This window comes from Perissodus microlepis, chromosome 11 (assembly GCF_051167445.1).
Source record: "Perissodus microlepis isolate ML-2025 ecotype Zambia chromosome 11, ASM5116744v1, whole genome shotgun sequence".
NCBI classification, from domain to species: domain Eukaryota; kingdom Metazoa; phylum Chordata; class Actinopteri; order Cichliformes; family Cichlidae; genus Perissodus; species Perissodus microlepis.
In genome coordinates this window covers 24,637,830-24,665,320 of record NC_140471.1, presented here as the reverse complement: position 1 = coordinate 24,665,320, position 27,491 = coordinate 24,637,830, and the positions used below count along the sequence as shown (strand labels likewise).

At 43.3% G+C, this 27,491-nt stretch overlaps 1 protein-coding gene across 5 annotated transcripts in view; it reads right to left on the bottom strand.

The window, feature by feature from the left end:
• The window catches only part of cicb (capicua transcriptional repressor b), a 41,344-nt gene extending 16,279 nt beyond the window's left edge, over nucleotides 1-25,065 (bottom strand). For 2 of the 5 annotated variants that reach the window (XM_084943519.1, XM_084943520.1), the window contains exons 1-4: nucleotides 24,746-25,065; nucleotides 14,326-18,273; nucleotides 900-1,049; nucleotides 577-751 (exon numbers count right to left, since the gene is read on the bottom strand). In XM_084943519.1, the coding sequence (XP_084799645.1) occupies nucleotides 577-751; nucleotides 900-1,049; nucleotides 14,326-18,145 (4,145 nt within the window). In that variant the 5' untranslated portion in view covers nucleotides 18,146-18,273; nucleotides 24,746-25,065. Of the gene's footprint in view, nucleotides 1-576; nucleotides 752-899; nucleotides 1,050-14,325; nucleotides 18,274-24,456; nucleotides 24,682-24,745 lie in introns of all 5 variants that reach the window. The other 3 variants (XM_084943516.1, XM_084943518.1, XM_084943517.1) reach the window with 2 other exon arrangements.
• Between the last annotated feature and the right edge of the window lie 2,426 nt (nucleotides 25,066-27,491).

Here is a 27,491-nt window from a genome sequence, read left to right as displayed (position 1 = left end):
TTTAATTTTCCATACCCGCATGGAGGCTGGCCCATTAGCACTTCTTCTCTTTCCATCTCTAATATTTAAAAACCCGGTAATTTTCTACTTAACATCGGGTATTATTTACCTTAAGGCTGCAAGTCTATGAGATGTAGACACTGAGCACAAGTAGTTCATCTCCCATGAGATACAGCAGCAGATTCAGCAGATAGCTAATCCATTTCAATGTCTGACAGCCTGGCCACTGCCTTTCATATAGTGATAGAAACCAGAGATGGAATGCTTTTGTTCCCATCTGCTTTGTTCTGGCATTGAGCTCTTCTGCCCAAATTAGCGCAAGGATACAGAAAATATCACACTCCCTTACTGTATGTGTGGGTACACAGCACCACACAGAAAATTACTGTGAAAGCTGGCTTGGACAAATACATAACCACTTTAACAGATAAAACATGAGGGTTTGTGCTACCTCTATCTCTCTGTGTTCTTTTAGCCTGACAGATTCACCCACAAAATCCCAATACAGTGAAAAAAAAGAAAGAAAGAAAGAAAGAAAGAAAGAAAGAAAGAAAGAAAGAAAAACCCTGCACTTACGGGTCATCCACATCACTCTCAGTTTCACTGTCAGGCCTCTCCCTCTCTGTATCTCCTTTCTCTTTCTCTGGAGGCGGCTCATCTGAAGCAGGGGGAGGCCTTGATGGGGGACCTCTCTCTACAGTGGGAGGTGCCTCTGCAGGCTCCTGTGGCAGCGCTGCCACCCCCTGACACTCTGAGGAAAAACAACAAATTATTCAGGGCAAAGTAAGCAGTAAATGCTGCTGAAGTTTCAAAGGAAAATAACCCGAAACTGGTGACAACACCTTTTTTTTTTTCTCCCCTCCTTACAGCTTCTAGGTCAGTCTTAATATAAACATTACCCGTCTTCAGACTGGCTGCTTGAGGGTGGTTGACTGGGTGCTGGCCCTCTCCTGGCTGAGAAGTAGCATCTGATTGGGTAGGTGCCAGAAAGGGGACCAATGAATGCCAAGGGAAGACTGGAACTGACCGGGGCTCTACATTGGTCCACACTGCAGAAGATAAAAGGAATTCAGATTAATTTACCTGATAAATTCACAATATGAGGCCTTGCCTTGAATTCAGATTCAAAACAATCTGTCATTCGTACTAACAAATCAAGAAACAGCTTACTTATTTAGAGGAGTCACTGTAACACTTACACAACAGTCGCATTCCCTACTCAATGACCAATTAGTTTACAATGTGATCAAGCACAAATGTTATATTATTTTGGATGGAAAAACAACAAAAAATACTAAATCAGACAGACAACAACAGAGTACTTCTTGCAGTAGTACTTTGGCCACAGTAGCATCTTGAATTTTAGCCATCTAACCACAGGCTGGATAACATCTGGGATAGTAGGTAAAGGTCGGTGGTTACATGGCAGAATAAGAAAGAACCAGTGCTTTGAAAGCTACCAGTACTGCCACAGTAACAGATCAGACCTCCATCCACTAAACTGGTTAAATCATTCCAAAAACTGCAGATGTACAAAAGGACTCTCTGTTCCCAATAACAGGCTGAATGGAGAACAGAAGCCATTACCAAATGTCATAAATGAAACAAATGCTGTATAACTCACTATTTCCTTTACTGGAACAAAGAAAGAAGGAAAGAAAGAAACAATCTCTAGATAAAAATGCTTCATACATTAACAAAAACACTCAGAAAGGCATTACACTGTGTACCTGCATTACACTTCAGGTAAACAATAAGGTATGGACTAACCAAACATGCTTAATCCTTGGCGAAGATACTGAGGATTCTCTGATGAGAACATTGTTGAAAGAAATCCTTGATGTTTTCAAAAGAAAAAAATCTTTTTTTAAAAAACGTAATGATAATGAGTCCTTTTAAAATCTTTCTTCTATAACATGCACATATCCAGGTAAGAGAACATGTTTACTCCAAAAATCTGGGAAGCTCATAGTGTGTCTGGATCCCTTTCATCCCTACAGGTTGCAGCCATCATTCAGAAGAATAACTGCATCACTTCCCGACATGATGAGGTCTTCAAGAGGTATCCTTATTTATTTATTTTTAACCTAACTAAAATACGAGATAAGAGTCCATATATCCGTATCGCAGTATGCCGCAATCAAATAACGCACACGGAACAAACATCAGTGGACAGGGTGTACTGTTAACGATTCGTAAGAAAAAACAAAATAATGTTACATTTGTGCGAATGTAGCGGTGTACAGACGAGCCACTAAAAAAGACGATTATGATCGAAGGCAGGGTTCCGCCTCCCTTTGGTCTAATTACCCCCGATGCCCTCTCTCCCTGTTTGTTTACATTACTACAGCAGCCCGGGCATGAAGGGGTTAACAAGGCCTCGAGCCCATCCACGGCCTGGATTGATACAGCCACCCGGAAACTACGCGGTCCTTCTGGGCCATGTCAAAACGTGCTCTGCGCTACTACACGGTTTTGCGCAGGTGGGGCTCGGCAGGTAATGAGAAGCACATGAAGTCCCGGACTCGCACAGCTACAGAGCGCCGTATCGATCAGGGTAAAACAGCGCCGCAACAAGCAAAGTGGAGTGATCACAGCTCAAGTGATTCTTCTATTTCCAACTACTGTGAATCTGCTTAATGTCCAAGTGTTCGCCGTTTCCCTCAACACCGACTTTTAACACTTGCTGATTCGGGCATTTTAAAAGAAAAAAAAAGAGCGGGGGGGGGGGGGGGGGTAAAGAAATCACGGCAAATTTAGCTGCCTCTTGCAATAACCGGAGCCTCAAGTGCACCGCTCCAAATTGGACCAACCTCTCGGGAACGCCCCTGGTCGTGCACCCGCCGCACAGACACGGGCAAAAGAAACGCAATTATTTTCATGTCGCAACTATAAAAACATATTTTCAAATGTACTGACGTCAAATATAACCCGCCGAGCACTATCTGTTAAGTGCATTACTCCGAAACTTGTTTCTCTGATATATGCCTTCCACCCCCCTCGGGATTACGATATGCACCTGTTTTAACCAGGCAATTCAGTTAACACCTATAAAAGAAACACCGAACTAGTTGTATTTGTTCCCACTCATAAGAAGACATCGTTACCGTAAATCTGGTGCATTCATCCATCACCCTGCGCTCACAATCCCGCTATCCATCAGTTTGATTACCGAGAAAACCACCTGTACTGTCTCCGATTTAGCAGTTCCTATCCTGCCTGACGAATCTGGCCACAAACCTGACGTTAGCTAGCAACTGATGAGACTACAACACAGCGATGAAAGCAACCACGGTGAGGACTCCTGGCTCAAGTCAGCGAGGAGAAAAGGAAGGAGGGGAGGGGGGGTGAGATGAATCGCAGTTGCTGTTGTATTTTTCTTACTCCTCCTCGATCAAGCTTTCGAGGCAGCAAAAGAGTGACCGGTTCTAGATGCCCCCCCAGTACAGGACCAGAACACGGCGGGGGGTGGTGGAGGAGGTGGGGGCTTTAAAACCCGCGACGCTGGGTGATAGCCGTTGGAGAGGTCGGTCTGTCTGCAGCAGGTTAGCTAGCCACTTCGTGCGGACGACATCGGCGCGCACACCGTCCAGTCCGCTGACTACTTGCTGTTACTCGTGTTGTTTTGGCCCAGAAAAGTCCTTGTAAAACATCTCCACACCTCCCAGCCCGAGTTTACTCCCTTATTTTTGCCTCATTCGCTCTCTCTCGCGCGCAAGCCTTGGCCCTTTCTTTCTCTTTCCCTCCTCTTCCTCTTGTTGTAAACTAGGCTGCTTGCCCCCCCCACACACCTCCTGTACTCGTACCCCTCCCCTTCTCGTCCTGTCAACCTCGCCCAGCCTTGTCCCGCCCCCCCGGGCGAATACTATTCGGCTATTCGCCCTGGCGTCGAACCGTCATCTACCCGCCGCGCACGCTGATTGGCGGAAGGGTGCGCTGGAATGCCAGTCATATGCAAATTACGCCCGGCGTTACAACTATAACCTCTTCTCCCTCTAATCTCGAAGCTTCTTTAAAATACTCAATAATAGTTAATAAATATTTTCACTGTATCGATATGGGAACACGAGCTGGAGTCCGTGTAAGGCCTCAAAAGTGAGTATTTTTGTGCTTCTTTCTTTCATTGGTGGAGGAGTCGTAGTAAACCTTGAGTGGTGGGTGAAAGCGCGTATCAAACGCCGACACTCAGATGTAGGCCAACCAATAGCTTAACAGAATTTAGAGAAGCTCCGCCCCCTTACTAATGCTCGGCTCCAGTTTTAATACACAAGAAGACCACACATGCAGGGAGGCGCTAGTGTGCTATCTGCGCTTTACCTGTCACGCTGCTTCGGTCTCTCTAGGGAATCTGCACAGGGGGTGGACTCTGATGAGGGCTTTGGGGTCAAGATTGCAATGCATACCCCCACCCAATAAACCTAGATAAGCATGCAGGGTCATTACAAGTTAGAAATATAAATCATTCGAAAAAGGAACTTGAAATACATATAACCATTTTCTGGTGATGCTACACGTTTGCTTTCAGAAACACAGCCAAGAGCCACGAGGCAAGTGGTGCAATTTTCCACAATAAAAAGCTCTCCAAACATTTTCCATCTCTTCATCATGCAAATGTGCCTCCTCCAAGACAGAATTAAAAATGTTCTGATGCAACACTCACAGGGACAAGGAGGAAAAGGGAAAGAAAAGAAGAAGAGAATTGAAAACAGGAGAGCAGGACTGGTTAGAAAGAGAGGAAAAAATGAGTGGAACAGACTAACAGTGGAGAGGACCAGAGGGTAAAAATAGACTGAGAGTCATTTTCAGCAGGAGAGCCAGAGAGAAGGGGGGGGGGGGGTATGGGGGGTGGAGAGAAAACAACTTGTGAAAACAGAACTTCTTTCAAAAGGAGGAAGGGTGTGAGAGGCCTGAGATGGGGCAGACAAAGGGGAAGCATTTAAATAGATTTTATAGACATTATACTGATGAGACAGATAGAAAGAGGATGGGTATTTGTGATGTGGGTTCTCACTGAGGCAAGAACTGCTTCTCAGCCTTTTTAATGGTTCCATAAGACAAATACAATACTGGGAGGGACTGAATTTATCACCAGCAGCCAGTCAGCACATCGGGAGCTTGAGACCTGACCAATAAGGCTGAGAGACACACTGGCAGCAGCTGCCCTTAGTAGTAAAAAAGTTAACCCTCTAAGTCCTGGGTTACACTTCTATAAGAGTATTTGGAAATGTTTGCAACTCAAGGGTATTGAGGACATTTCCTTACTTTTAGTCTTTCGTCACATCTGAAAAGCACAACTTGTTTGACGAGTATTTTATGGACACATTTATTTAGAATCAGAGTGTCTACATCAGCGGTCCCCAACCTTTTTTGCGCCATGGACCGGTTTATGCCCGACAATATTTTCACGGACCGGCCTTTAAGGTGTCGCGGATAAATACAACAAAATAAAACTAGTACTGGTACCGAAAAAGAAGATTTATTCATAACACACGTGAAAAGACCCAGGAAAACCGAGTTAACGATAAAAACAATAACAAAATAACGCTGAAAACCGATAAAAACCCTGAAAACCATACATTTCACACCTGAGCCTCTACTCTCGTGGCCCGGTACCAAACGACTCACGGACCGGTACCGGTCCGAGGCCCGGGGATTGGGGACCGCTGGTCTACATGACCAAATCAACTGTTTCTGTAAAGTCTTGGGCTTGTATTATAATACCTATCCCTGGGGCACACGTCCAATATAATAATCTTTAAAAACACTAGAAATTACATAGAAAAACTAACAAAAACTGAACTAAAACTAAGCAGTAAAAACTAAACTGAAACAAGCAAAACCACTTTGGAAACTAACTGAAACTGACCTGAATTCAAAACATTCAGAATGAAACAGAAATAAAATGTAATTGGAAAATACAAAACTTTAATCACTCTAGTGCCCCTATGATTGGAATTAGAGACACAGACTAAGAGACTAAAGCTTATCAACTGCAATGCACTCTCAACAAGTCAATCAAGCAAACATGGTGTGTTAAGGAGGGGATGCTGGACAGCTTGGCTCAGAGAATGAAAAGGAAAAAAGAGTGAAAGAGGGTTAGGGGTGGAGATGAAAGATTGCTGTGGCTGTTCAGTGGTTGCAACCCTGGGTAAACATAACTGGTAATGAACTGCATCTGACCAATTATTCAGAGCGGAATAATGGGTTTTTCCTTTATCCTGGTCTGAGTACGGCACAATTCCAGTTCACTTAGTGTTGTAATAATACTGCACATGTATTTGCACAAAAGTAGATTAACGGTTTCTGGCCGTCATACCTTTTTAGAGCAAAAGATGTGCAGATAAGAAAATCAGTTGATCGCGTGCACAAGAAGCTGCATATGCAAGGGAGGCGAAATCAACATGGTGGGAAACCACAGAATTTTAGCACTTAGTCACATAAAACAAGAGATAAGTGGTGCAGACTGGTAAGACTAAGATAGAAGGTGTGAAGACAAACAGTAAAAGAGAAATTCCCCTAAAGCTTGGCTTCACCATCTCTCCCTGCTGCTGTGCTGGCGGTGCAGTATCTGTGTAGGTGTTCAGCAGCTTTCATGTGCTGTCTCTTCTCACAGACATCATGCTTTTCATGTGCATATGTGTGCATGCCTTTACCCCCCAATTACATCTGTCAAACGCCTCGTGACATCACACGAGAAACTTTTCCTCCTCCTCCTCCTTCTCCTCCTCCTCGTCTTTACCTACACTGGCACTGTGCAGGCGGAGCACCGCCTTCGCTCCTTCTTCCCATCCCATCTCTCTCATCCCTTAATTCATCTTCCACCCCTGTCCTCTGTCTCTCTCTCCCACAACCCACCATTTTGCTCCGTCCAATTATAACTCGATCCACCAGTCTTTTGCAGTTACCATGGCAACAGCTATGTTGGGCACAGGTTCTCCATGTCGCCCGCGGTCACAACTCTACTACTGACCATCACCACCTATTGCATTAAAATAAACCAATCGCTGTGATGTGGCATACGGATACCAGGAGGGACGGCTCTGTGGGGGCTTTCTTAAGATGCTCGATTCGCTCCTCATTTTGTTCCAGTTTCATTGAAAGTTAAAAAAAAACAAAAAAAAAAACTGTGACTACAGATTATGTTCAGTGATGAAAAAAGACAGCTCCATTGCTGATTACTTTGATGAATGACACACATTAGGGAATTGAATAGAATCAATGCAAAAGGCTCTCCAAGACTCATTAACACTGCTACCAACATCAAATGATGAGCAGCAGGAAAAATATGTGAAACACGAAGTTAAGACCCAGATCCCTCCATCAACCGAGGGAACTTGTAATGTATGTGTCTGACCATCTGGGGGCACTACTAGCCTGCAGATAAATGGCTAACAAACCAGAAAGCAAGTGCATAGACTGTGGAAGTAGAGATGCAAAGGGAAAGGAGAGGAGGAGAGTGGGATGAAGGACAGAGAAGAAATTGTGAAGGAAAATACAAACTCGTTGTAAACTTTGTCATATGAGGAGCACCTGAAAAGAATAATGAATGTGGGTTTGACAGAAACCTTAAAGAAGCAGTAACAAATCTCAATATCGCTCTAACTTTACATGCACGCATTCAAAGTCTTGGAGCCACCTCAGACTACAAAATCCCAGTGCACCAATGCATTTTGAGAATCTCCCCAAAGTCCATCAGGAAACAGGATTATGACTGCACATGACTTTTGTGGTAAGTGTTGAGGGCTTCACATTTGCTTTGGTGCCAGTCTAGATGGGCTGCGTGATCCAGATGTGGTTGTTGCCATGGCCAGGGAGGATATGCAGGGCTTTAAGCGTTACGTAAAGCAGGGACGGGAGGGAGTGGGGATGTTATTCCCGGGTATCCGTATCCGGGTAGACCAGGATGAAGAGAGCGAAGTGTAAAAGGAGGGGAAGCGAAGCCACTGCAATGCGATGGAGCAAAGGGTTAAAAAAAAAAGTCTCATAATTGTTTAGAAAGAAAAATCAAAAATGAGATAGACGAAGGCGGGCGAACGTCAAAAAGATGCATCGAAGTGCAGAACAGCAGTGCGAAAAAGTGTATTCACGTGTTCTTAAGGGAGTGTGACATGTTTACTCCATGTTGCACGAACTGCGTGTGCATGTGACACTGAGACAAAGAATTATGAAGATTTGGTAAAAATGCTGAGGAATAATGACACATAAATAATATTTAAATATAAATCTAATAATTAAAGGTGCTCTTTAAGAAAACGTTCATGCTTACAATGATTCTGCACAGAGAGGTAGTTTCACTACATGGTCGTATAGAGAAGAGAGGAACTAGTGATCTGGACACAAGAGAACAAATACACAAAAAACCCCACCATAAACATCTTCTTCACCGACTTCAGAGCTGAACTGATGAAAGTCGTCACTAAAGAAGGCTACACCAACTTTCATTAAATATAAAAAGTCATGTATTTTCTGCTGATTTTAAGACAACTTTCAAAATTACAGACAACAGCAGAAGATGAGGAAGCAGCTGCTGCTATTTAGACCAGGGGTGTCAAACATACTGCCCAGGTATATGTACTGGCTCAGCAAAGGGTCCGATCCGGCCCACTGGATAGTCTTTCAAAGTGTGCAAATTGCAGTTAAGTTAATTATTCCAGTTTTTTAATAAAACAAACTGTTTTTCCTTCTGTGGCGATGCCAGAAATACATATGCAGGAGTGAAAATGTCTGGAAAATCAAGATATTTCTAGAAGTAAATCATAAAGACATAAAATCCTATTGTGTTTTTTGTGATTGGTAAATTTTAACCGACTCTATATGGACTATATTTTTGGAAAAATCACTAATATATTCTTTCAGTTCATATATTCTGTAACATATATTCTGTTACCATTTAGATCACTGAATAAATGACAAGAAAAAATACTTTACGTAGTCTGCCATATTTAAAGTGCAGTGGGGTAAAGGGTGTCTTTCACGGCTTATGGCTTGGATGAACGTATTCTGAGAGCATTTCTTTACACCTAGGGAACAATATGGAGGGCTTTATTTTCATAGTTTATTATGCAGTGGTTTTACTCGTCTGGCACACTTGAGATCAGATTAGTCTGTATGTGGCCCATAAAATAAAATGAGTTTTACACGCCTGAATTAAAGGAAACCCCCTCCAATTATCCTAGATTGTTTCCATTTTCTGAGAATGTTGACTAAAGATGCCCGAGATGTAAGAAAGAAGGAGCCGTTAGTAACACGTTAGAGAGTAAAAACATGTGAGCCTGCTGAAGTTCTTCCTCTCTCAGAGAAAAGGGACACAAGCACACGTGCCACACACACACACACACACACACACACAGAAAAAAGGGGGGACTGCCTTTTCTATTTGTGAATATTCTGTGTTATGTACAAGCTACATCAGTGTGATGTTTGCTTTGTTGCCATGGCAACAGACATTTAGCGCTCACACATCATATCCGGTACCCAGTGATTGACACTTTGTTAGTCTGTCTCATAGATGTGCGCACACACAGACACACTGCATGTAACACACATGTGACACCGTTTTAAAAAAAAGGAGAAGAAGAAGAAGGCGGCTCTTGTCCTTTACCTTTTCAGACCGTTTGTTTAATAGCTTTTTGTTGTTGTTGTTGTTTTATGTTGCAGGAAGTTACAGGGGTGCTTAAAAAGACACGACAATGTAAAGCCTCATTAGCACCTCATAGATGGTGAAACACACACACATACACACGCACACACACAGGGAACATATCCAGCTTCGTCTTAAAAAGTACATCACAGTGTCAGCTTACCCGCAGCAGGGCGTTGCTGTGTTATTTCAGAGTGAATTAATGAAAACACAACCTACCGATGCGTGTGTGCAGGATTATACTGCAGAGAAGACAGGACTGATTACCAATAAAGTAATTGCATGTATTGTCCCTTTGATCTTTTCTATTTTTACACACTAACTATACACTTGAGTAAATGATCTAAGGGATGCTAGATTTGATATTATTTACTTGTAGCGGCAGCTTAAGTATCAGGTTTTTCACACACTGTAAAAAAGTAATATAAAAGTATTTTACTGTGTATTTTACAGTTTTGTACTGTTCTTCTAGAATATCATTAAATTCACATAAATAGACTGTGATTTTACATTTCAAATGTAAATTAACGTAAAATCACTGTAAATGTAATAAAACATAACTTTCTTGTTTTTTAAATGTATTTGTCTGTACATATGCATATTTAGATTGTTAAAATACATTCACAAATGTATCATAATTTCACAACTAGTTGTCCGTTATTTGAAAGATTGAACTGTTAAATTCAAATGTAATGACATGGAAAAATATATAAAATGATTCTTATAAACTGTTTTTACATCAAATAATTATTATTATTATTGTTGTTTAGGACGATCGTGGCTCAAGAGTTGGCAGTTCGCCTTGTAATCAGAAGGTTGCCGGTTCGAGCCCCGGCTTGGACACTCTCGGTCGTTGTGTCCTTGGGCAAGACACTTCACCTACTGGTGATGGCCAGAGGGGAATTATAAAGTGGAATTGTAAAGCGCTTTGAGGGTCTCAGAAAGCGCTATATGAATGCAATCCATTATTATTTAAGTCAAGTGTATATTTCTGTACATTTAAGTATTATTATTCATATTGCCGCATTCATTGACCTTGTTTATAGGTAATTTCATTGTTTAATCACATTAAAATGTTCCTAATTTAATGTTTAAAAGCACTTGAAAAAGGCAAAATCCCATGTAAAATTAGGGCAACAAACTGTATTGTCATTACTGAAAATAACCGTATTTTCATGAGAAAGTTATTTTCTGTTATTTTCTGGTATTATTTTGGCGCCCCAGCTGCCGGAATGTTACTGTTTTTTTAGGATTTTTTTTTTTTTTACGGTGCAGCATTTTAGTTCGGTCCTAATCAATCTAAAGTTTTTTAAATCTTCTGTAGTTTTTAACATATTATTTTCTTTTAATGGCCTAAAACATTTCAGGGCGTGAAACAGTTGTAACATGTTGTCACTGCTGAGTTGGTAACCCATCCATGAGAATTTCGATAAGGATGAGGATTTCGGTGAGGATGTTTCCGCTGCCTTATTAACAGGTGTCAGTATGGTTTGCTATAAATACAAGCTAATTTATAACAATACTGATACTCCACATCATTGCTAATACTATCACCCAAATACACACATACTTATCATGCTAATATAGTAGAAGCTGAAGAGTGTCAACATTATTTTTTTTCAAAGGGTTTAGAGTGCCTGTTAGCGTTTGCGAAACAATTCCCCATGACTCCAAAACAGGAAAATTATCCGACACCTTTTTAATAATAACAAATTCACAAAACAATATTTAAAATTATCTGAAAAACTCCACCAACTGCTCGTATTCTCCAAGCTGATGAGAATACACTAACACCTACATGTACTTGCAAATTATAAACACGCAAAACGTGTGATTGCGTGCACACACACACACACACACACACATAAACACGCACCTTTTTTCCCTGTTGTATTTCACACTCTCCTACGGCCATATGCAAAAGATCACACACCCTTTCTGACTCTACAGAAAACATCCTCGCGCGCACACAGCCGAGTGTGCGTGCACTCACACAAAGAGAGCCTATTCATTCATCCGGCGTCCCTTCGGCCTTTTTTGCAAAAAGGGGATCTGAGGACGAACCGTACACTCAAAATGACAGCGCTCCCTTCCCTGTCCACTTCTCTGTCACACTCCTGAAGGTCTGAACAGTGGTGAGGGCAAGAGGCCCCGGTGAAGTGAATTACACTTACTGATAGTACGTGTCCATATGTAACACAACGGAAAAGTAGGCTTTTAGTTTCAACAGCTGATGAATAATGCTTTCTCATACACGTATGCACACACATGTACTCCATAATGCTCCATAATATTCCCACACAACATACTGAAACTTACAGAGTATATCCTACACACATTAGAGTTGAGCCACCTCAGTACTCCTGTCCAAAAAAGCTGCTCGCACTTTGTTTCGCTATACTGTTACATGAGTCACTGTTAAACAAACAAGCGCATGGACATACACACAGCAAGAGCTAGTGGAAATAGTTTGTAGTGAGTTAGAATAACAGCTGCTGGGGTCAGGAAGTCAACATCACACGTGCACTTATAATAAGCACAATGGTCAGAGTTTTTCATAAAAATAAACAGGAGAAACAATTAGACAAAACATGCATTTCAGTTGAGCTTTCTTTAAAAAAAAAAAAGGATTCTGCCGTCTTTACTGAGGCCTCCTTCATTCTCATTCTCTCTTTTAAAAACACTAAATAAAAGACAAGTTGGGGGAAAGAGTCTATAACTGGCCTACATACTGCTCATCGAGCCCACGTGCTCCATACCCGCTTTTAATTGTTAATGTCGTGTGCAGCTTTTGACAACATTTATTTCTCCCCGTTCTTTTGTATACCTTTTTAATCAAACAAATCAGTGCTGTTGTGCTGTATCCTGGCTTTAGCGAGGTATAACTTAAAGTTTCTGTCTATGACTGGGAATATAACACATACTTTCTGGTACAATCCACACTAATCCTGTATGACATAGAGTTTATTCCTTATAGACCTCACAAGAACAGCGAACCACATGTGTCCATGAGCTTCTTTTGCATTTTTCTAACATTAGCACACAGAAATTATTTTTGCCCTATTCGCATTTGCAAGCCAAATCCAAACCAAGAACAATTTAAATATTGTTTTTGCTAATTTCCCTATTCTCATAACAATGTCTGTGTGCAACATGCAATTATCATACAGCATGTAAAACGCGCTAGAAAATACACCAAACTCCCTTTGCTTAGAGTTACCACAAAGGATCAGAGTTCATTACCTGCACTGAGTGCTGACTAGTGATTTTAGTGACCGTAGTGAATTTATAGTCATCAGCAGTGACTCCTGGAACAAGTCTAGTCCTGACCTGGTGTTTCACATGTGCTCGCTCCAGAGCTTACACGGATCATGTGACCAGCTTTAGCACTTAGTTTAGTGTTACCAGCAGAAGTGAGGATGGTGGACAGACAAATTGAGATAGCCATATGGGACAACAGCATGATGGCTAACAGGAGCTCCTTTCACTGGGCAGCAGCACACCCAGGTCGTGGCACGTCCATGTGAATCTAACCCTCTAATGCACCGTGGCAGTCATCTGCTCTCAGATTATGAGAGTGGGACGTTATGATGTAAACCAGAAAAACATTATGCAGCATTGTCCAAAAGAAATATGATCGATTTATGGATGATTGTTCAGATGAACGAAATAGAAAAAATAGATTATATATGCATATACATATATATCGTACATATACAGGAAGAGACACATACAAAATACAAAGCTATTTCCTTTCAATTTACTATTAGAAATGACAGACGAATGTAATTTTGGAATTACAGATTTTAAATAAATGTATCTCAATCAGTGTGTGTGTGTGTGTGTGTGAGAGAGAGAGAGAGCGTGTGTGTTTGCAGCAGTTTCAGCTGAATTCTAGATAATGCAAAAAAAAAAAATTCTATCATCACTTTTCACAAGATTTAGCGTCACAATCACTGCAAGTCTCATTTTCTGTGTGAAATAATTATTGGGTTCTGGTTGCAAAATGTTGGTTCAACGTCAGTATACGACACATCTCTGTCCATTCACAGCCGACACGTTTTCTGTGTGTGTGTCAGCAACTGATGCTACAGAATCACACAGATGAAAAAGAATACCTTTTAAAGAGTGAGAGAATTAGAAAAAAACCCTTAATTTTTAAGGATAATTTTACTGAAAATTTGTAAACAAATTTAAACTAAATGGTGCTAATTATGCATTGAGAGTTCATCACAATACTAGGGTTGCAAGAAAAAAATCATACTAAGGTTGTTAAGTAAAATAAAACTATAGGATACTATTTTGTTAATTTTCTTACTGTAAATACAGAGAAGGAATTATATGAATCGAGCTGGAATAAAGTTTAACTCAAGTGATTTGTATTTAGAAAACCACAACATATGCTTTAAAGAAAGTCTAAACTCTTAACCTTTGAATTTTGAAATATGAAGAAAGTATAAAACAACATTTTTCAGTTTATTTTCACTGAATAATAATCTATAAATCTGTATCTTTATGATTGATCTGAACTTGAACTTAAATGAGAATATTAACATATTTAATCCACATATCTCTTTTCCTCCTATTGTTGAAATAACTGCATTTTCCAGTTTACGTCTCTTTCCCTTACTTTTTCTTATTCCCTCACACACAAAATACACCCACACATCTGCGCCAATTCTCACCTGTGCCTGGACGTCCCATGATGATGTCCTTGCGTGGGACGGGGTGAAGACTTTCCGCTGGCAGGATCAGGGGCAGCAGAGCTGTGGGGGAAGGGTGACAGGGAACTGGCTGCTGGACCTCACCACCAAACCCTGCGCCCCTGTTCTCTTCTCGTTCCCCACAGCTGTCCGTGCTACTTGGAGCAGGAACTGTGACGGTTGTGCTGACAGTAACTGACAGGGCCTGCAGCGCAGTAGCAGGGGTGTCAGCGGTGGGCAAGGAGGAAGGTGTTGGGGACACGAGCACCAGAGTTTGGGCTGGGCTCCGTAAGAGGACGGTGCCATTAGGTACTGCGGCTGCAGCAGCGTTAATTGGGACAGGAACCTGGAGGCCAGAAACTGGCTGAGGAGTCAGGTGGGTTTGGGTGATGTCTTTAGACAAACTGTTTTCCTTCCCTCCCTCATTTCCAACACCACCTACTCCTCCTCCTCCTCCTCTTCCCAGGGGACACTCTGTAAATTTTGCCAGTGGGACTTCGGGATTCCTCACAATAACAGGAGAGTCCCGCAAGGCCTGTTGGGAAACAGGGACCACACGACGAGGCCCTCCGTCAGTAGTGAGAGGAGAAGGAGGAGTTGGGGACACCAGAAGAGGAGGAGGGGAGACAGCAGTGGAAGAAGGGGGCCTGCTGGTGGAGGGAGTGGTCACTCCTCTGGGTCGGGAGAAGGTGGGAGTGTGTGTGCGGGAATGCAAAGCTGGCGTTTGGGGTGACAGCACTCTGAAAGAGCTGTTATGGTCGCCAGGATCCAGCTCTGTTTTGGGTGTGTAATCATGGTGATGTGAGGGCAGGGGTGGTGGAAGAGGTGCATCTGGCTTTCGCTTACTGGGGCTCATGGGGACTGTAAACGTAAGGTTACTCTGTAAGGTGGGCTGGACGCCTGAAGTGTGCCTCTCCCTTTCTCCAGATGTGGATGATGCCTTACTGCCCCCTCCCCCTCCTCCCCCCGTGCCACTGGGCTGTCTGTGCCTCCGATGTTGCAGGACCGGGGACGCCGTAATCGGGGAGAAGTTGGCCGGCCTGAAACCGAACAGTGGAGAGGGCGAGGGAGAGGGGGCAGGGGAAAAGGGTGACTGGTTGGAGATGGGAGAAAAGGAGGGGGTGCCAGAGCGGGAGCTTCCTAATGACACCAGCATGGTGGCAGCCTCACACTCATCAAAGTCAAACCGTGACGACAGGTCATGAGGGAGGAGGGAGGGGAGGACCAGTCGGGGTCTGGAGTCTCCTCTGCTGCTGGCCTCACTGCTCTCTCTTGATGTGTCGTCCCACTCAAACTCACTGCTTGCTCTTCCCCGGAGGTCAGAAGGGGTGACTGTCCCTGAGCTGCTGCCTCCTCCTCCTCCCCTCTCTGCACCTGCAGCCTCCATCTCTTTGGTCCTCATGGACAGGTGTCTAGAGCAGTATCCTCGGCGCTGAGACTCCTTCATACAACCCTCCCTGGAGCACAGCCTCCTCCACTGCTTACCATTGAACTTCTTACGGATACCATTAGGTGTGCAGACAACATCACCCTTTTTGTATTTCTGCTGAGCCAATGAAAGGGGTGTCCTGGAGCGTGAGGAGGTAGAGGAGGACCCCCCACCAGAAGTAGGAGTAAGGGTCTGAGTAGGAGTGGTTTTGGATGGAGGTAGGTTTAAAGTGGTGTTGTTCATTTCAGACCCCAGTAAGGCTGGGGATGGAGTTGGCTGAGGACTAGCTACAGTGGAGAGGTGTGGGGGTCCCAAGCTTCTCACCACAGAGAGGTGGGGGGAGGAGGGAGGATAGCCGCTGGACTTGCAGAGGATGCTGTTGTGCTGAGAGGTTGCAGGATTTGTCTTATGACTAACAGTGTGTGTAAAATGAGACACCTCAACATCTTCTTCTGGTGTGTTTGGCTCTTTCTGTCTTTCTCGATCAGAGTAATTATCGCTGCATCCGTGACCTGTGCTGGTAACGGCACTAGAAGTCCCAGTGGAGGAATTTGTGGGTGGATGTACAGTTCCATAGTTATGTCCTCCTATGACCCCGCCATGTGAAAAACCATGACCCAGCCTTACTCCACCTCCCAACACTCCCATTCCAATACTCAGCTGGCAAACCTCTCTCTCGACCTCCATCTCCTCCCGCCGCTGTCTCTCTTCCCGTTCCCTCTCCCGCTCTCTCTCCTTTGCTCTCCCACCATCTAAATGTGAGACCTCCCAAGGAGGAGTGAGTAATCTCAGGCTCTGTCGGGACACCCACACAGCCTGGCTGCTTGTGCTCCTTTTCTCTTTCTCCTCTATTGCCCCTCCACCCAGAATTTCTTTTTTTTCACTCAGGAGCACCTGGTAAGGAAATGAGACACCAGGGTGTGGGTCCACCTCAGTAACAATCCCCTCTCTGTACAACAGAGAATCTCCTTCCTCCCCACCAAACGGCACACACACTTGGGTCCCAACAGCTACAGGTGTCATGCCAGGTGGGGGGGCATCTAAAATAAAATCCACAGTGCTCTCAGTCACTGACGACGTCATTGTACTTCCACTATGAAATGGATATTTTACAAGGGTCTCCTCTCCTTGGAGCTGAACTTCGACAGTACCCCCACACACCCTACGCACCACCCCTGGTCTAAAAATATGTGACGGGGGGCGTGAGTGTCCACTATTCGCAGCCTCACTGCCGCTTGTGACGCAGCGAGCCAGGACTCTCTGGTTCTTCATGCCTTTGGCCAGAGCTTCAGCTAGCCCCTCTGACAGATTGGGCTCTTTAGGGTGTGAGTTGTGTAGAGGAGCTGGGATGTGGTAGTTCTTCTGATGAAGACTTGGTCCTGATGCTTCCATCACATCCAGGTCAGCTGAGTGCTCACTAGCTGTATCCGTGGAGGAGGAGCGCACAGAGTTCGGGGCCCCCTCAGGCTCATTTTCCCCAGACTGGGACGCTTTTTCCTGGGAATCTGCTGTCCTGAGGGTTTTATCCTCCATGGAGACAAAATGGTTTGCTTCTGTAGCTTTACTGTCCACAGTTAGCACTGATGGCTGATTACCTGAGCAACTGTTACTTATGCTATTACTGCTATTGATAAAAGTAGTATGGCTCCCAGCACAACTGTTACTGCTCATGTTATTAATACCACTTGTAGCGTTACTATTAGTACTACTGTTAGTGCTTTTATTAATGCTATTACTAACACTGTTACTAGTCTTGAAATGGTTATTGGGACTATTAACACTATCACTAACTTTGCTGTTGATATTGCAGTAACTGTTATTTACGAGAGCAGGGCTGGAGGTAGGAATGGTAGATGTAACACTTGCACTGTTGGCAAAGTGCTCATATGTGTATTTTTTTTTGGGTACACGAGCCTTAAACGTGGCTGTTTTCCTACTAGAAACTGAGCCTAAACTGGGGCTGTGACTGGTGGCTATAGAGGGTGTAGCTGTGGTGAGTGGCGCTGGGGCAGAGGTAGGAAATGCTACAGAATCAGCGGGCATAGTACTGTTTCCATTTGTGCCCGCTATCTTCTCCTTTTCTGTCTTTTCTTCTGCTTGCTTTCCACCATTCTCAGCTGACTCCACAGGTTTCCTCAGTTCAGTAGGCTCCTCCCTCATGGGGGTATTGCTATTTGTGATTGGTTCCTTGTCAGAGTTGGGTTGGCCGTGTTTGCGTTTGGAAGGGGTGCTTTGTGTGGTTTTGACAAGAGTCTCCCTCTTGACTCTTCTGGGGTCCTTTTCTTGGGGAGGCTGAGAGCCCCCTCTCCTCCTCCCCCCTCTGCCTCTAGTTAACGGGGGAGAACGCCCTCTGTGTTTCTTTAATGGCCTCATCTTTTCTTCACTGCTCACCAAGTCCTGCAGATTGCGCGGCGTTTCCTTTTTTTTCTACTTCCAAAGCACTCCTTGTTTTCCGACACTTTTTCTTTTGCCCGTTTTTTCTGTTCCCTCTGTACTGGAATCTGAAAAGAAAAAAGAGGTGCAGTAGACAAGTGGTCATTTATTATATTCATAACCAAGAAGTGCTGAGAACAAAAATGACGATTAAGAGTATGTTGGCTATCACATTGGCTCAATATCTGAAGTCTGTTCACTCTCCTAGTTTATGCCTGATTCGAGATAAACTACATAAACAACAAGGACAAAAGTACTTAATCTTAATCTGGAATCAGGTGTTCCTGCTACCACAGGTGTATAAACTCAAAAAGATGGGCACTGTAACCGGTCAGCTCATGAAATTTCTTCCTTGTAGATAATTTGACATTAAATGTTAGGTGGTATTCTTGCAAAGGTACAGAGCAGGGTTGGCAACTGCTGAGGTGCATTGTGCGTAAAAGTCGCCAACACTGTGCTGACTCGATAACAGCAAGGCTTTCAAAAAAACTTAAAAATCAAGAAGTGCAGGATCGGCTGAAATGACACCAACGTGATGTCACTTTTGTGGTCCAGCTCTGTTTGCGAGGGCAACAACGTCGAGCATTAATGGGCCCTGATGTGTAGGCGTACTTTGGTCCATAAAGCGTACGTGTATAAACGAGAGTTTAAGGATGCACTGTTTTCTAAAACTGTGGGCCGATACCAAAGATTTAGATAACAGTTTGTATGGCAGCCGATATAAATATTTGTCTTCTTTTTGTGTATTGTGTTTTTGATATTTATTACCTCAAAAAAGGAACAAAGGCATTTTAATTACAAATAAATAGCTGCTTATCATCATATTATCTTTGAACATTTATTCAACAGAATACAGATGTGACAAGTGAGCTCAGTGACACAACATCGGCCACTGACATCGGTAAATGTCATCTTTTTGCCGATACAGCGTTAGTTATTTTAGGACAACATATCACCACATCCCTGCAGAGTGTGTGCACTCAAAACACAAAATCTCGATTATAACATTAATGACAACATTTCAAAACAACTAAAATGAAGGACATGGTGGGTTTTGTTTTAAATATCAATAATCTCCTGTAGACAAATAATCAAAGCACTCCAAGGCAGTCTCTGTAAATGCCTTTACTCTCACAGGATGGGCATATTTAACCTAAAAAACTCCAGGATAAGACTTCATCAGGGGGTTTATATACACACACATATAAACTCGAAGGGCACCTCAAACAAAAACAGTCTGAATCCTACTCAAACACTCTTTTTATTCTTCTCAAGACCTTTTCATAGTTGGCTTATTACTAATGATACCAGCTGATTTAAACTGTGATGATTATGAGCGATCGCTGCCTAGGTAATCCTGGTCAAGCATGTCTGAGAGCTATGTTTACTCTGGTTAGCTCTGAGTGAGCGTGATTTAAAAGAAAAGGTCAGCAAAGAAAGAAAGAAAGAAAAAAGAAGGAACAAGTCTTCAATAAGGCCTTCATCTCTTCAATTTTAAATGCACACATAAATGCACTCGAGTCGCACACAGATCTCTGCTATACTCGCTTCAGCTACTTCGACGTGCGACAGGGCCACTTTCTCACGACAAGTGTTACAGACTTGATGCCATGTGATCAACTTGGGAACGAGCATTTATTTATTTTTCCTGACTTCCATCGGGAGCTAGAAAGCCTGGCAGTGGCCTGCGTGAGGTCACCCAACAACATGAAAGAGAGAAAGAGGCTGGAGCATGTGGCTCTTAGGATGTTTGCTCAGATAGGCCGTTCTTGTATAGTCACTGGGAATTTCCACTGTCATTCTAGCACTCGCTGGCCCCCTCTCTCTTTTTCTCTCCCCTCTCCCTCTTTCTCGATGTCTCAGTCTTTCACAGTCGTCTTTTGTCAATGTCACACTGATACTCTCACACACACACACACGCATGCACACATTTGTACAAAAAGACAATTTAATTGGAATAATCTGCCATGGCAAGATATGCCCAAAATGAGAGAAATTAAAAGGCTGGCACAGGATCAGGCACACTCACTGATGCAAGATTACAGGCTAAATACAATGGCACGCACAAACAGTCTCACACACACACTCGTACACAGACGTGCGTATATGTGCTCCTCTCGATCGAGCTCAGCAGCTCACAAACATGACCAAATGCCTGAATTCACACAAATAGATACAAACTTACACATACACATTCAGGCTTCCTGTGCTAGATGCTGGAAAAGTTTGTTACTCTCTCTCTCTCTCTCTCTCTCTCTCTCTCTCACACACACACACACACACACACACACACACACACACACACACACACACACACACACACACACACAAATAAGGTGACCTTTGTTGTTAACTATCTGTTTGCCAAAACAACACCCAATATGACACACACCAGTTCCACTTCCTGCAACGGAACAGAAAAGCATCTCTTCCTGAATGACTAATAAACAACTTGAGTCTTTCACACACTCATCACTGACTCTGCATTTGGACCTCTGCCCTCGACACAAAACATTATTTATTGTACAAACAGGCTTTAATTTCCATTTACTCCACATTCTCGTAATTTTGTTGCATATCGATGGACAGAAGTGAAATAATCACATCTTGACTATTTCCTCTGTAAATGCTGATACTGACATTGGTTATTTCACTGCAAGGGTGCCACGTGTGAAGGTTAACACATGGACTGTAACTGCGAGGCTTCCTGCAGATGCAGATTGAATACATCACTCTATTTATATCTTTGCATACTGTATTTACCATCAACTACAAAACTCTTCCTAAGTGTATGTAAAAGAAGTCGAGCACTGTTTATTTTATGCTTAAATTAAATGTTTCCAGACTTCTTCGATGTTTTCAGAGTAAATGTATCCCGATCTTTGACAGCTTCAAAGGGAAATTAATGCACCTTATTTATCAAAAATACTGTGCACTACACACCAGAAACAAAACCTAATAAAAGGCGGTATAAGCAAACATACATTACTCACTCCCTAATTACTAAAAAGCTCTTTGTCGTTTTTAATTTTTCATTTAAAAAACATTCATCCCAGAAAAAGAAAAAATCTCAGACTGCTGGAATGTTCCTTCCCAGGCCAAGTTTGCCCTTTGCCTAGACTGGGAATGCTGGTCCAGTACAGATACTCTGGAGTACTGGAAAAGACAGGAAGGAGTCAGGGCCAAATGGCTGACTGACTAGTTGGGTAAATGACTCGAGAGGATCTGATCTTAGCTCAGAAAAATGCGTTTGGTCATGCTAATGGCCCTCCAAAATGCTTTAGGCTTTGGCTGATAAGACAGTGGCAAGCATGTGTGTGTATTCACATTCTGTAACTTTTAAGGGACTCTACAGCTGAGCAGATTATGTGCAGTGAAGAGGAGTTTCAGCGTGGGACATAAGAGTTAGATATTTGGTGCAAGTTTGCAACGGGTGTATTTATTTATCATTGGGTTAAATTCTTCAAGCATGCTTGTACTCCACAAAATCTTATTTGAAATTTCCAGATGACACAAAAATGTTGCTAAAGACACCACAGATATGTTGAACTATGATTTTATTTGTAAAAAAATATATATACATTTATGCACGACGCATCTATAATTCCTGTGTTACCACATAAATAAATGAAAAAGAACGTTTCACATGTCCTAATCCCTTGCTGAAAGATCAAAAGCACCATACACACTCAGCCGTGCACCCCCTAACCTGAAAATAACGGCAGACCTTTAACTCTTATTGTTTACTAGAGACGATCCACAATGCCAAAAAAACATGTCCAGAAACTCAGAACATCCCCTCCTGGGTGTTGCTTTTCAACATGAATTGTTAATCAAAATATTAGGACCACAAAATATAATGCTGAATCTGGGTGAAGCGGAGAGAGAAGCTCGGTCATAATTTAGGTAATTCAAGAGGTCTCCACCTTCCAGTGTTAGAGCAGGTTAATAGCAGAATATGTGCTGGTCTGATCTAAAGCTGCTGTAAATCTTGAACAGACAGATAATCAGCGTCTCCACGGCGCTGGACTGGACTCCTCTTTAAACTGCAAAAAGCTGCTGTTTCTCCCAATAAACACACAGGAGCCCATAATGCACCCCTCCTCCTCCTCCTCCTCCAAACTTTACGCACACACATTAAATGCTCTCTCAGGAATTTATCGTGCAGTCATGCATACCCTGTTAAAATCTCCCTTGGACCTATATATATTGTCACACAGTCATTGTGTCGTACAAGCACTCGTCCACACTGACGTATGCAGGAGGGGGGGAAAAAACAACAACAACAAGGATAAATAGGTTCACTTTTTTTTTGCAAAGAGAAAATTTAGTGAACAGTTTACACATAGGTGCTACCAAGAACCCATTTCACACGCGCACACACACACACACACACACAAGGCATTTGTCGACATCATCTCAGTGTCAACACTACAAAATAAAATGAGTTGTACAGTGTTTATTACTGGAATATAAAACCCTAATAAACATCTGCCTTGATGCCAGTTTATTTCGGTCAGTCGTAGAGAATTTAGCCTATGCCCCAATACAACGTGGCACAAAACGTGTGTGTATGTGACATGTGGCATTTGAGCTACTTACACTACACTAATGTCAGAGTTTATACAGCGGTCTTCAGGTTGAGTCCACCTTGTTCAGCACTGCGTTTGCACCGTATGTCAGTATGAGTGTACGTAGTTAGCAGGCGCGCGCACACACACACACATACACACACACACACACACTGCAGCTCATCCCTCTCCTCAAAGCATTTTATGGGTGTCTGTACGGGCGCAGGGGCTGCAGTGACGGGGACATACGCGGGAGAAGGAGGAACGTGTGATGATGATAGTGAAGTGTGCCGTGGCCCTCGTACACTTCAGCGTGTTAGGGCATCTTTGCCCTTAACTGGGTCACCGGGGAGAACACAGTCTCACATGAAACGGCACCAAAAAAAAATACATTAAAAAAAGAAAAGAAGATAAATCTCTCTGCTGCTACACACACTCATGCTGTGGTTTGTGAGCTCATGAGTGTGTGGGAAGTGATTTAACAGACAACTGACACAGAAAGAAAAATATGTTGTTAGGGTATTTTAAGTGTGTGTGTGTGTGCGTTATATACAGACGCATCCATTGTGAGGTAGCATGAATACCGGCAGCTGTTTAGCGGATGACATATCTGACTAATAAAGAAGAAACAACGAGAGCTGAAATTTGTGCATCCTGGCTCGTATTGAACAGCAAGGAAGGTTGGAGCATAGATCACAGGCGACTGTTCCTGTTTGGGACCAAATGGCAGAACTGCCAATGCCATATCAATGGCCAACAGCTCAACAAGCTATACAGCACCAGGGCCACACAAGTGCAACAATTAATAAAAAAAAAAAAAAGAGGAAATCTGAACCTAAAATGTAAAAACAATTCCTGCCACTGAAAAAATAGCTAAAGACAAACATGACACAACTGTTAAAAACTGCCTAGTCAGAGATGTCAAGGTTGCATCGACACTGATTGCAGGATTGCTGTGCAAAAAAAGAAAAAAGTGTAGTGTTGGCGATGGAAGAGACGAGAAAACACGGTGTGCATCTTTTTTTTAGCTGATCTCTGAGAGTACTACACAATGTCAAAGGAGTATTATGACTCGAGACAGTCAGGCGGTCTGCCGTGCTGCACGGTCCTCGGTAACAAACACAAACAACCGGTTTCAAGTGACGCTTTATTGTCCCCTTATAGACGGTCCCAAGTCTTCCTTATACAGCGATTCTTGGCATGCAAATACTCACTACAACGCCTGGAGTGCACGTATCCACTCCGGGGGAGGCTTCCTTTTAATGGTGCCAGTCACTCTAATTTAAAAAAAAAAAAACTTGGGAAAAAATAAATGAAGCAGAATCTTTTTCGTCTTGGTGTTTCGCTCTAGTAAGCAGCTCAGTAACGTTAGTAGTAGTGGTGGTTGTAGTAGTGGTAGTACGCAAACGGTAGCGGATACAGCACCCAAATAATGACACCGTGAGTCAGAGCGCAGGAAAACTGGGTGCAATTCGCTCTGTAGGTGTTATCCGTTTCCTCCTAAAGTGCGCTTTTTTAACACCGAGCGAGCCTGTTAGTAAACATTTGGGCTGCAGTGCCGCAAATAGGTCGGTTGTTTTTCTTTCTCGCTCTCTCTCTCTTTTTTTTTTTTTACTACGCTAGCGCTGCTCCACGCAAAACTCGTAAACTAAGGTCAAGGAAAAAGTACTCCACACTAACCTCGCCGTTTTAACGGAGCTGAAACGGAGCTGAAATGTTCCGTGGGTGTCCGTGGGACTGCGGTAAAAACATTTCAGAAAGTTTTTAGGCTGTTACACCCCCCACACCCCTCCCCTTTCTCTCGATACTTCCTCGCGTTGTCACTCCATTTCTTCACACGGTAGCGGAACAACCGAACGACCGACCGTTGGCAGTTGGCTCTCGCGTCGTGGTAACTCGCAGCTCCTGAAAATGGAAAATTTAAGTCAGTTTAGCTTCACTGCCGTGTGCCAACTTAGTTTCAACTCACCCAAACAGAGCTTTTCACCACTGGCCAGAGAAAGATTTATGGTCTTATTTTGTCGATGAGGAGGCTCGCGTAACTCGTGGTAACATCCCTCGGCTGTCGGCTGTGGTGGCTGTGCGGGCCGGACTCACTCTTTACTTTTCCTCCGCAAAACATGTCTTTCCCCCACAGAAACTCAAACAAGGATATAAAAAACTATCGCTCTTCTTTTCCACTACAGTCACAAAATGGTGAATGAACGACTAACAGCTGGGCAAGCCGACCAATGAGAGGTCGTTGACAGGTACAGTAGCCAGTCAGCATCGGCGCCAGAGATCAGTGGGTGTGGCGGCCTGTCAAAGTCCACTTGACGGACTGGGGGGACTAGCGAATAGTGAAGTGGATGCTGAGCTAGACCGGTGTCCTGTCCCAAACTTTACAGTATCCAATAAGAGGATTGGGAACCATAGGAACAGCATGTGGGCGGGCCGAGAGGAGGGATCAAATGACCCAGAGCCAATAGAAAGGCACAAATGCCCCCTCCCCTTCTGAAAAGGAGTATGTTTACCATAATTGACAGCACAAGTGCCATCCCCGAGCAGACGGTGATAATGCATCAAGGGTTTGTGCTCATCCACAAACAGTGTGGTGCAGCGGGAAAGTAGCGCCTCAGCGCGGCTTTACTCTCGCTGTCGGTCTCACATCGAAAATATGTTTTTTCCCCTTTAATTATCATTATTATGTCATCGCTGCTCACAAAGAGTGAAAACGAAGGAGCACAGAAAACCAGTGCGCTGTTTTCAGAAAGTTAGTTTAGGAGCTGCTCAGATGTTTGTGTGGCGCAGCCGACGCAAACCGCTCTCCCTTTTTCTCTCAGCAACAGACGCTCACTTTCAGCGCCCTCAGCCAATCACAGCGCGGCTTCTGACGTCGGCACCCTCTCCGCCCTGCCCACTACTGTTAAAGTGAACGGGACTAGTACAGGCTGACGTCACTTCACCGGCAGTCTATTGGACAGGTGCGCGGCGTCTCGGGGCCAATGGTCGCGCGCGGCGGTGAAGTCATCACGAGTGTTGCCACCAGCTGGACTGTGGGGGCGTGGACTGGCGTAAACTCGGCTAACCCCGTGTTTGCAACTTTGCAGGCAGTGGTGGTGGTAATGGTGATAGTGATGCTGGTGGTGGAGATGAACCTGTGCACCGAGCACTGAAAGATGTTTGAGATGATAGCACGTGCCTCATTCTCTGTGACCTTTGACCTTCGCACAGAGGAAGGCAAATGCGGCTGCTTTGCAAAAGATATAGTGGCATAATAGTAAACATTACATAATCCTCTGCTCTGTGTGTGTGTGTGTGTGTGTGTGTGTGTAGTAAAGACCAGACTCACGCTGAGGCAGACAGCCCGTGCGAGCTCACGGGGGCGGCGCCCCCTGCTGGTGAGAGCGGGTCCACACGCCAGCTCGGCAATGAGTGGAGATGTGTAGACCTAAAAACAGAAGAAAGCGCTGATTGGCTGAGCGGAGCTATATGCTTTGTATGAGTATGACTAGTGTGCGTTCGTGCGCGTGTGTGTAAGACGAAAGACTGAAGGAAGGGTAGAGATAGTTTAAATGTTGGTTCAGACTGACATCTAGTGGCGATAGTTTAACACTGCAAGTGATGGCGCAATTCACAATTACTATTATCTTCTTTCCCAAATTGGTGCTGCAGGCCCCACGTGACTGAGTCAAGCGTGTGCTCGTGCTCGTGCTAGGCTTGCTTCATCCCCAGATCAAAGGTCACATCCTCTTCTATTTTTCCTTTTACTTATGATATGTCTTGTGTTATTAAATTAAAAAATTAATTAATTAATTAAACACATTCCTTAGGTTTTTTTAATGAGTCTTTTATTTATGCAAATTACTTGCGTTTTTCAAAAAAATTATTAACTATAATAAGCATGCTTTTAAAGTACTGTGAAAAATAAATCCCAAAACTTCCATTTTTGTCCTCCTACTTTCCAAATGAGTATGAAATACTGTCTTAATTTTCCTCATCTCCAAACAATCCAATGAACCAAGTAAATAACACTCTGGAAGTTATGAGTCATGTAAATGACTCATAAGCCTCATAAGGCAGAAAGCCAGCGACCTCCACACTAAGAAATCAATCAAATGACAAAGCTTCTCCTTTGCAACTTATATATGTGTATATTTTTTATACTTTTATTATTTTTTTACTCTCATTATGTATTTCTGTCCACTCTCCCAGGGGATGTTTGGCAGCCAGACCTGCAGCTGATAACCAGTAAAGATGGAAGAGCTTCACACAGCTTATTATAGCTTATATAATTATAATAAAAAGTATGAATTATCTACATAAATACACATCATATAAAATTGTACTCACATTAGCTTTTATAAACTCACTCAATGTAAGGAAAATTATCAGAGACACTCTTTTTAAATGACTTCAGACATTTCCAAGCTGTAGATAGAGGGTACGCTGTTTCATACTGAGGAGCATGTAAAGTACTATTTTATAATCTTACATCAGGAGTTTTTCCTGTTTTTTTTTTTTTTTTTGGATTCCCCAGAAAAGCTTTAGACCAGCACTTAAAGTAAAATCACCAGCTCTGAAAACACCAAGAACTTAGGATAAAAATGAAAGCTGATGATATTGACTACCGTGGCCTTGTCAAAGCCTTTTATCAAGTCAATAAAAAGAGGAGGGTGAAAGTGTGGTCATCCATCCACCCAAAAGCCCATTCTGAGCCAGGAAAAAGCACTGTA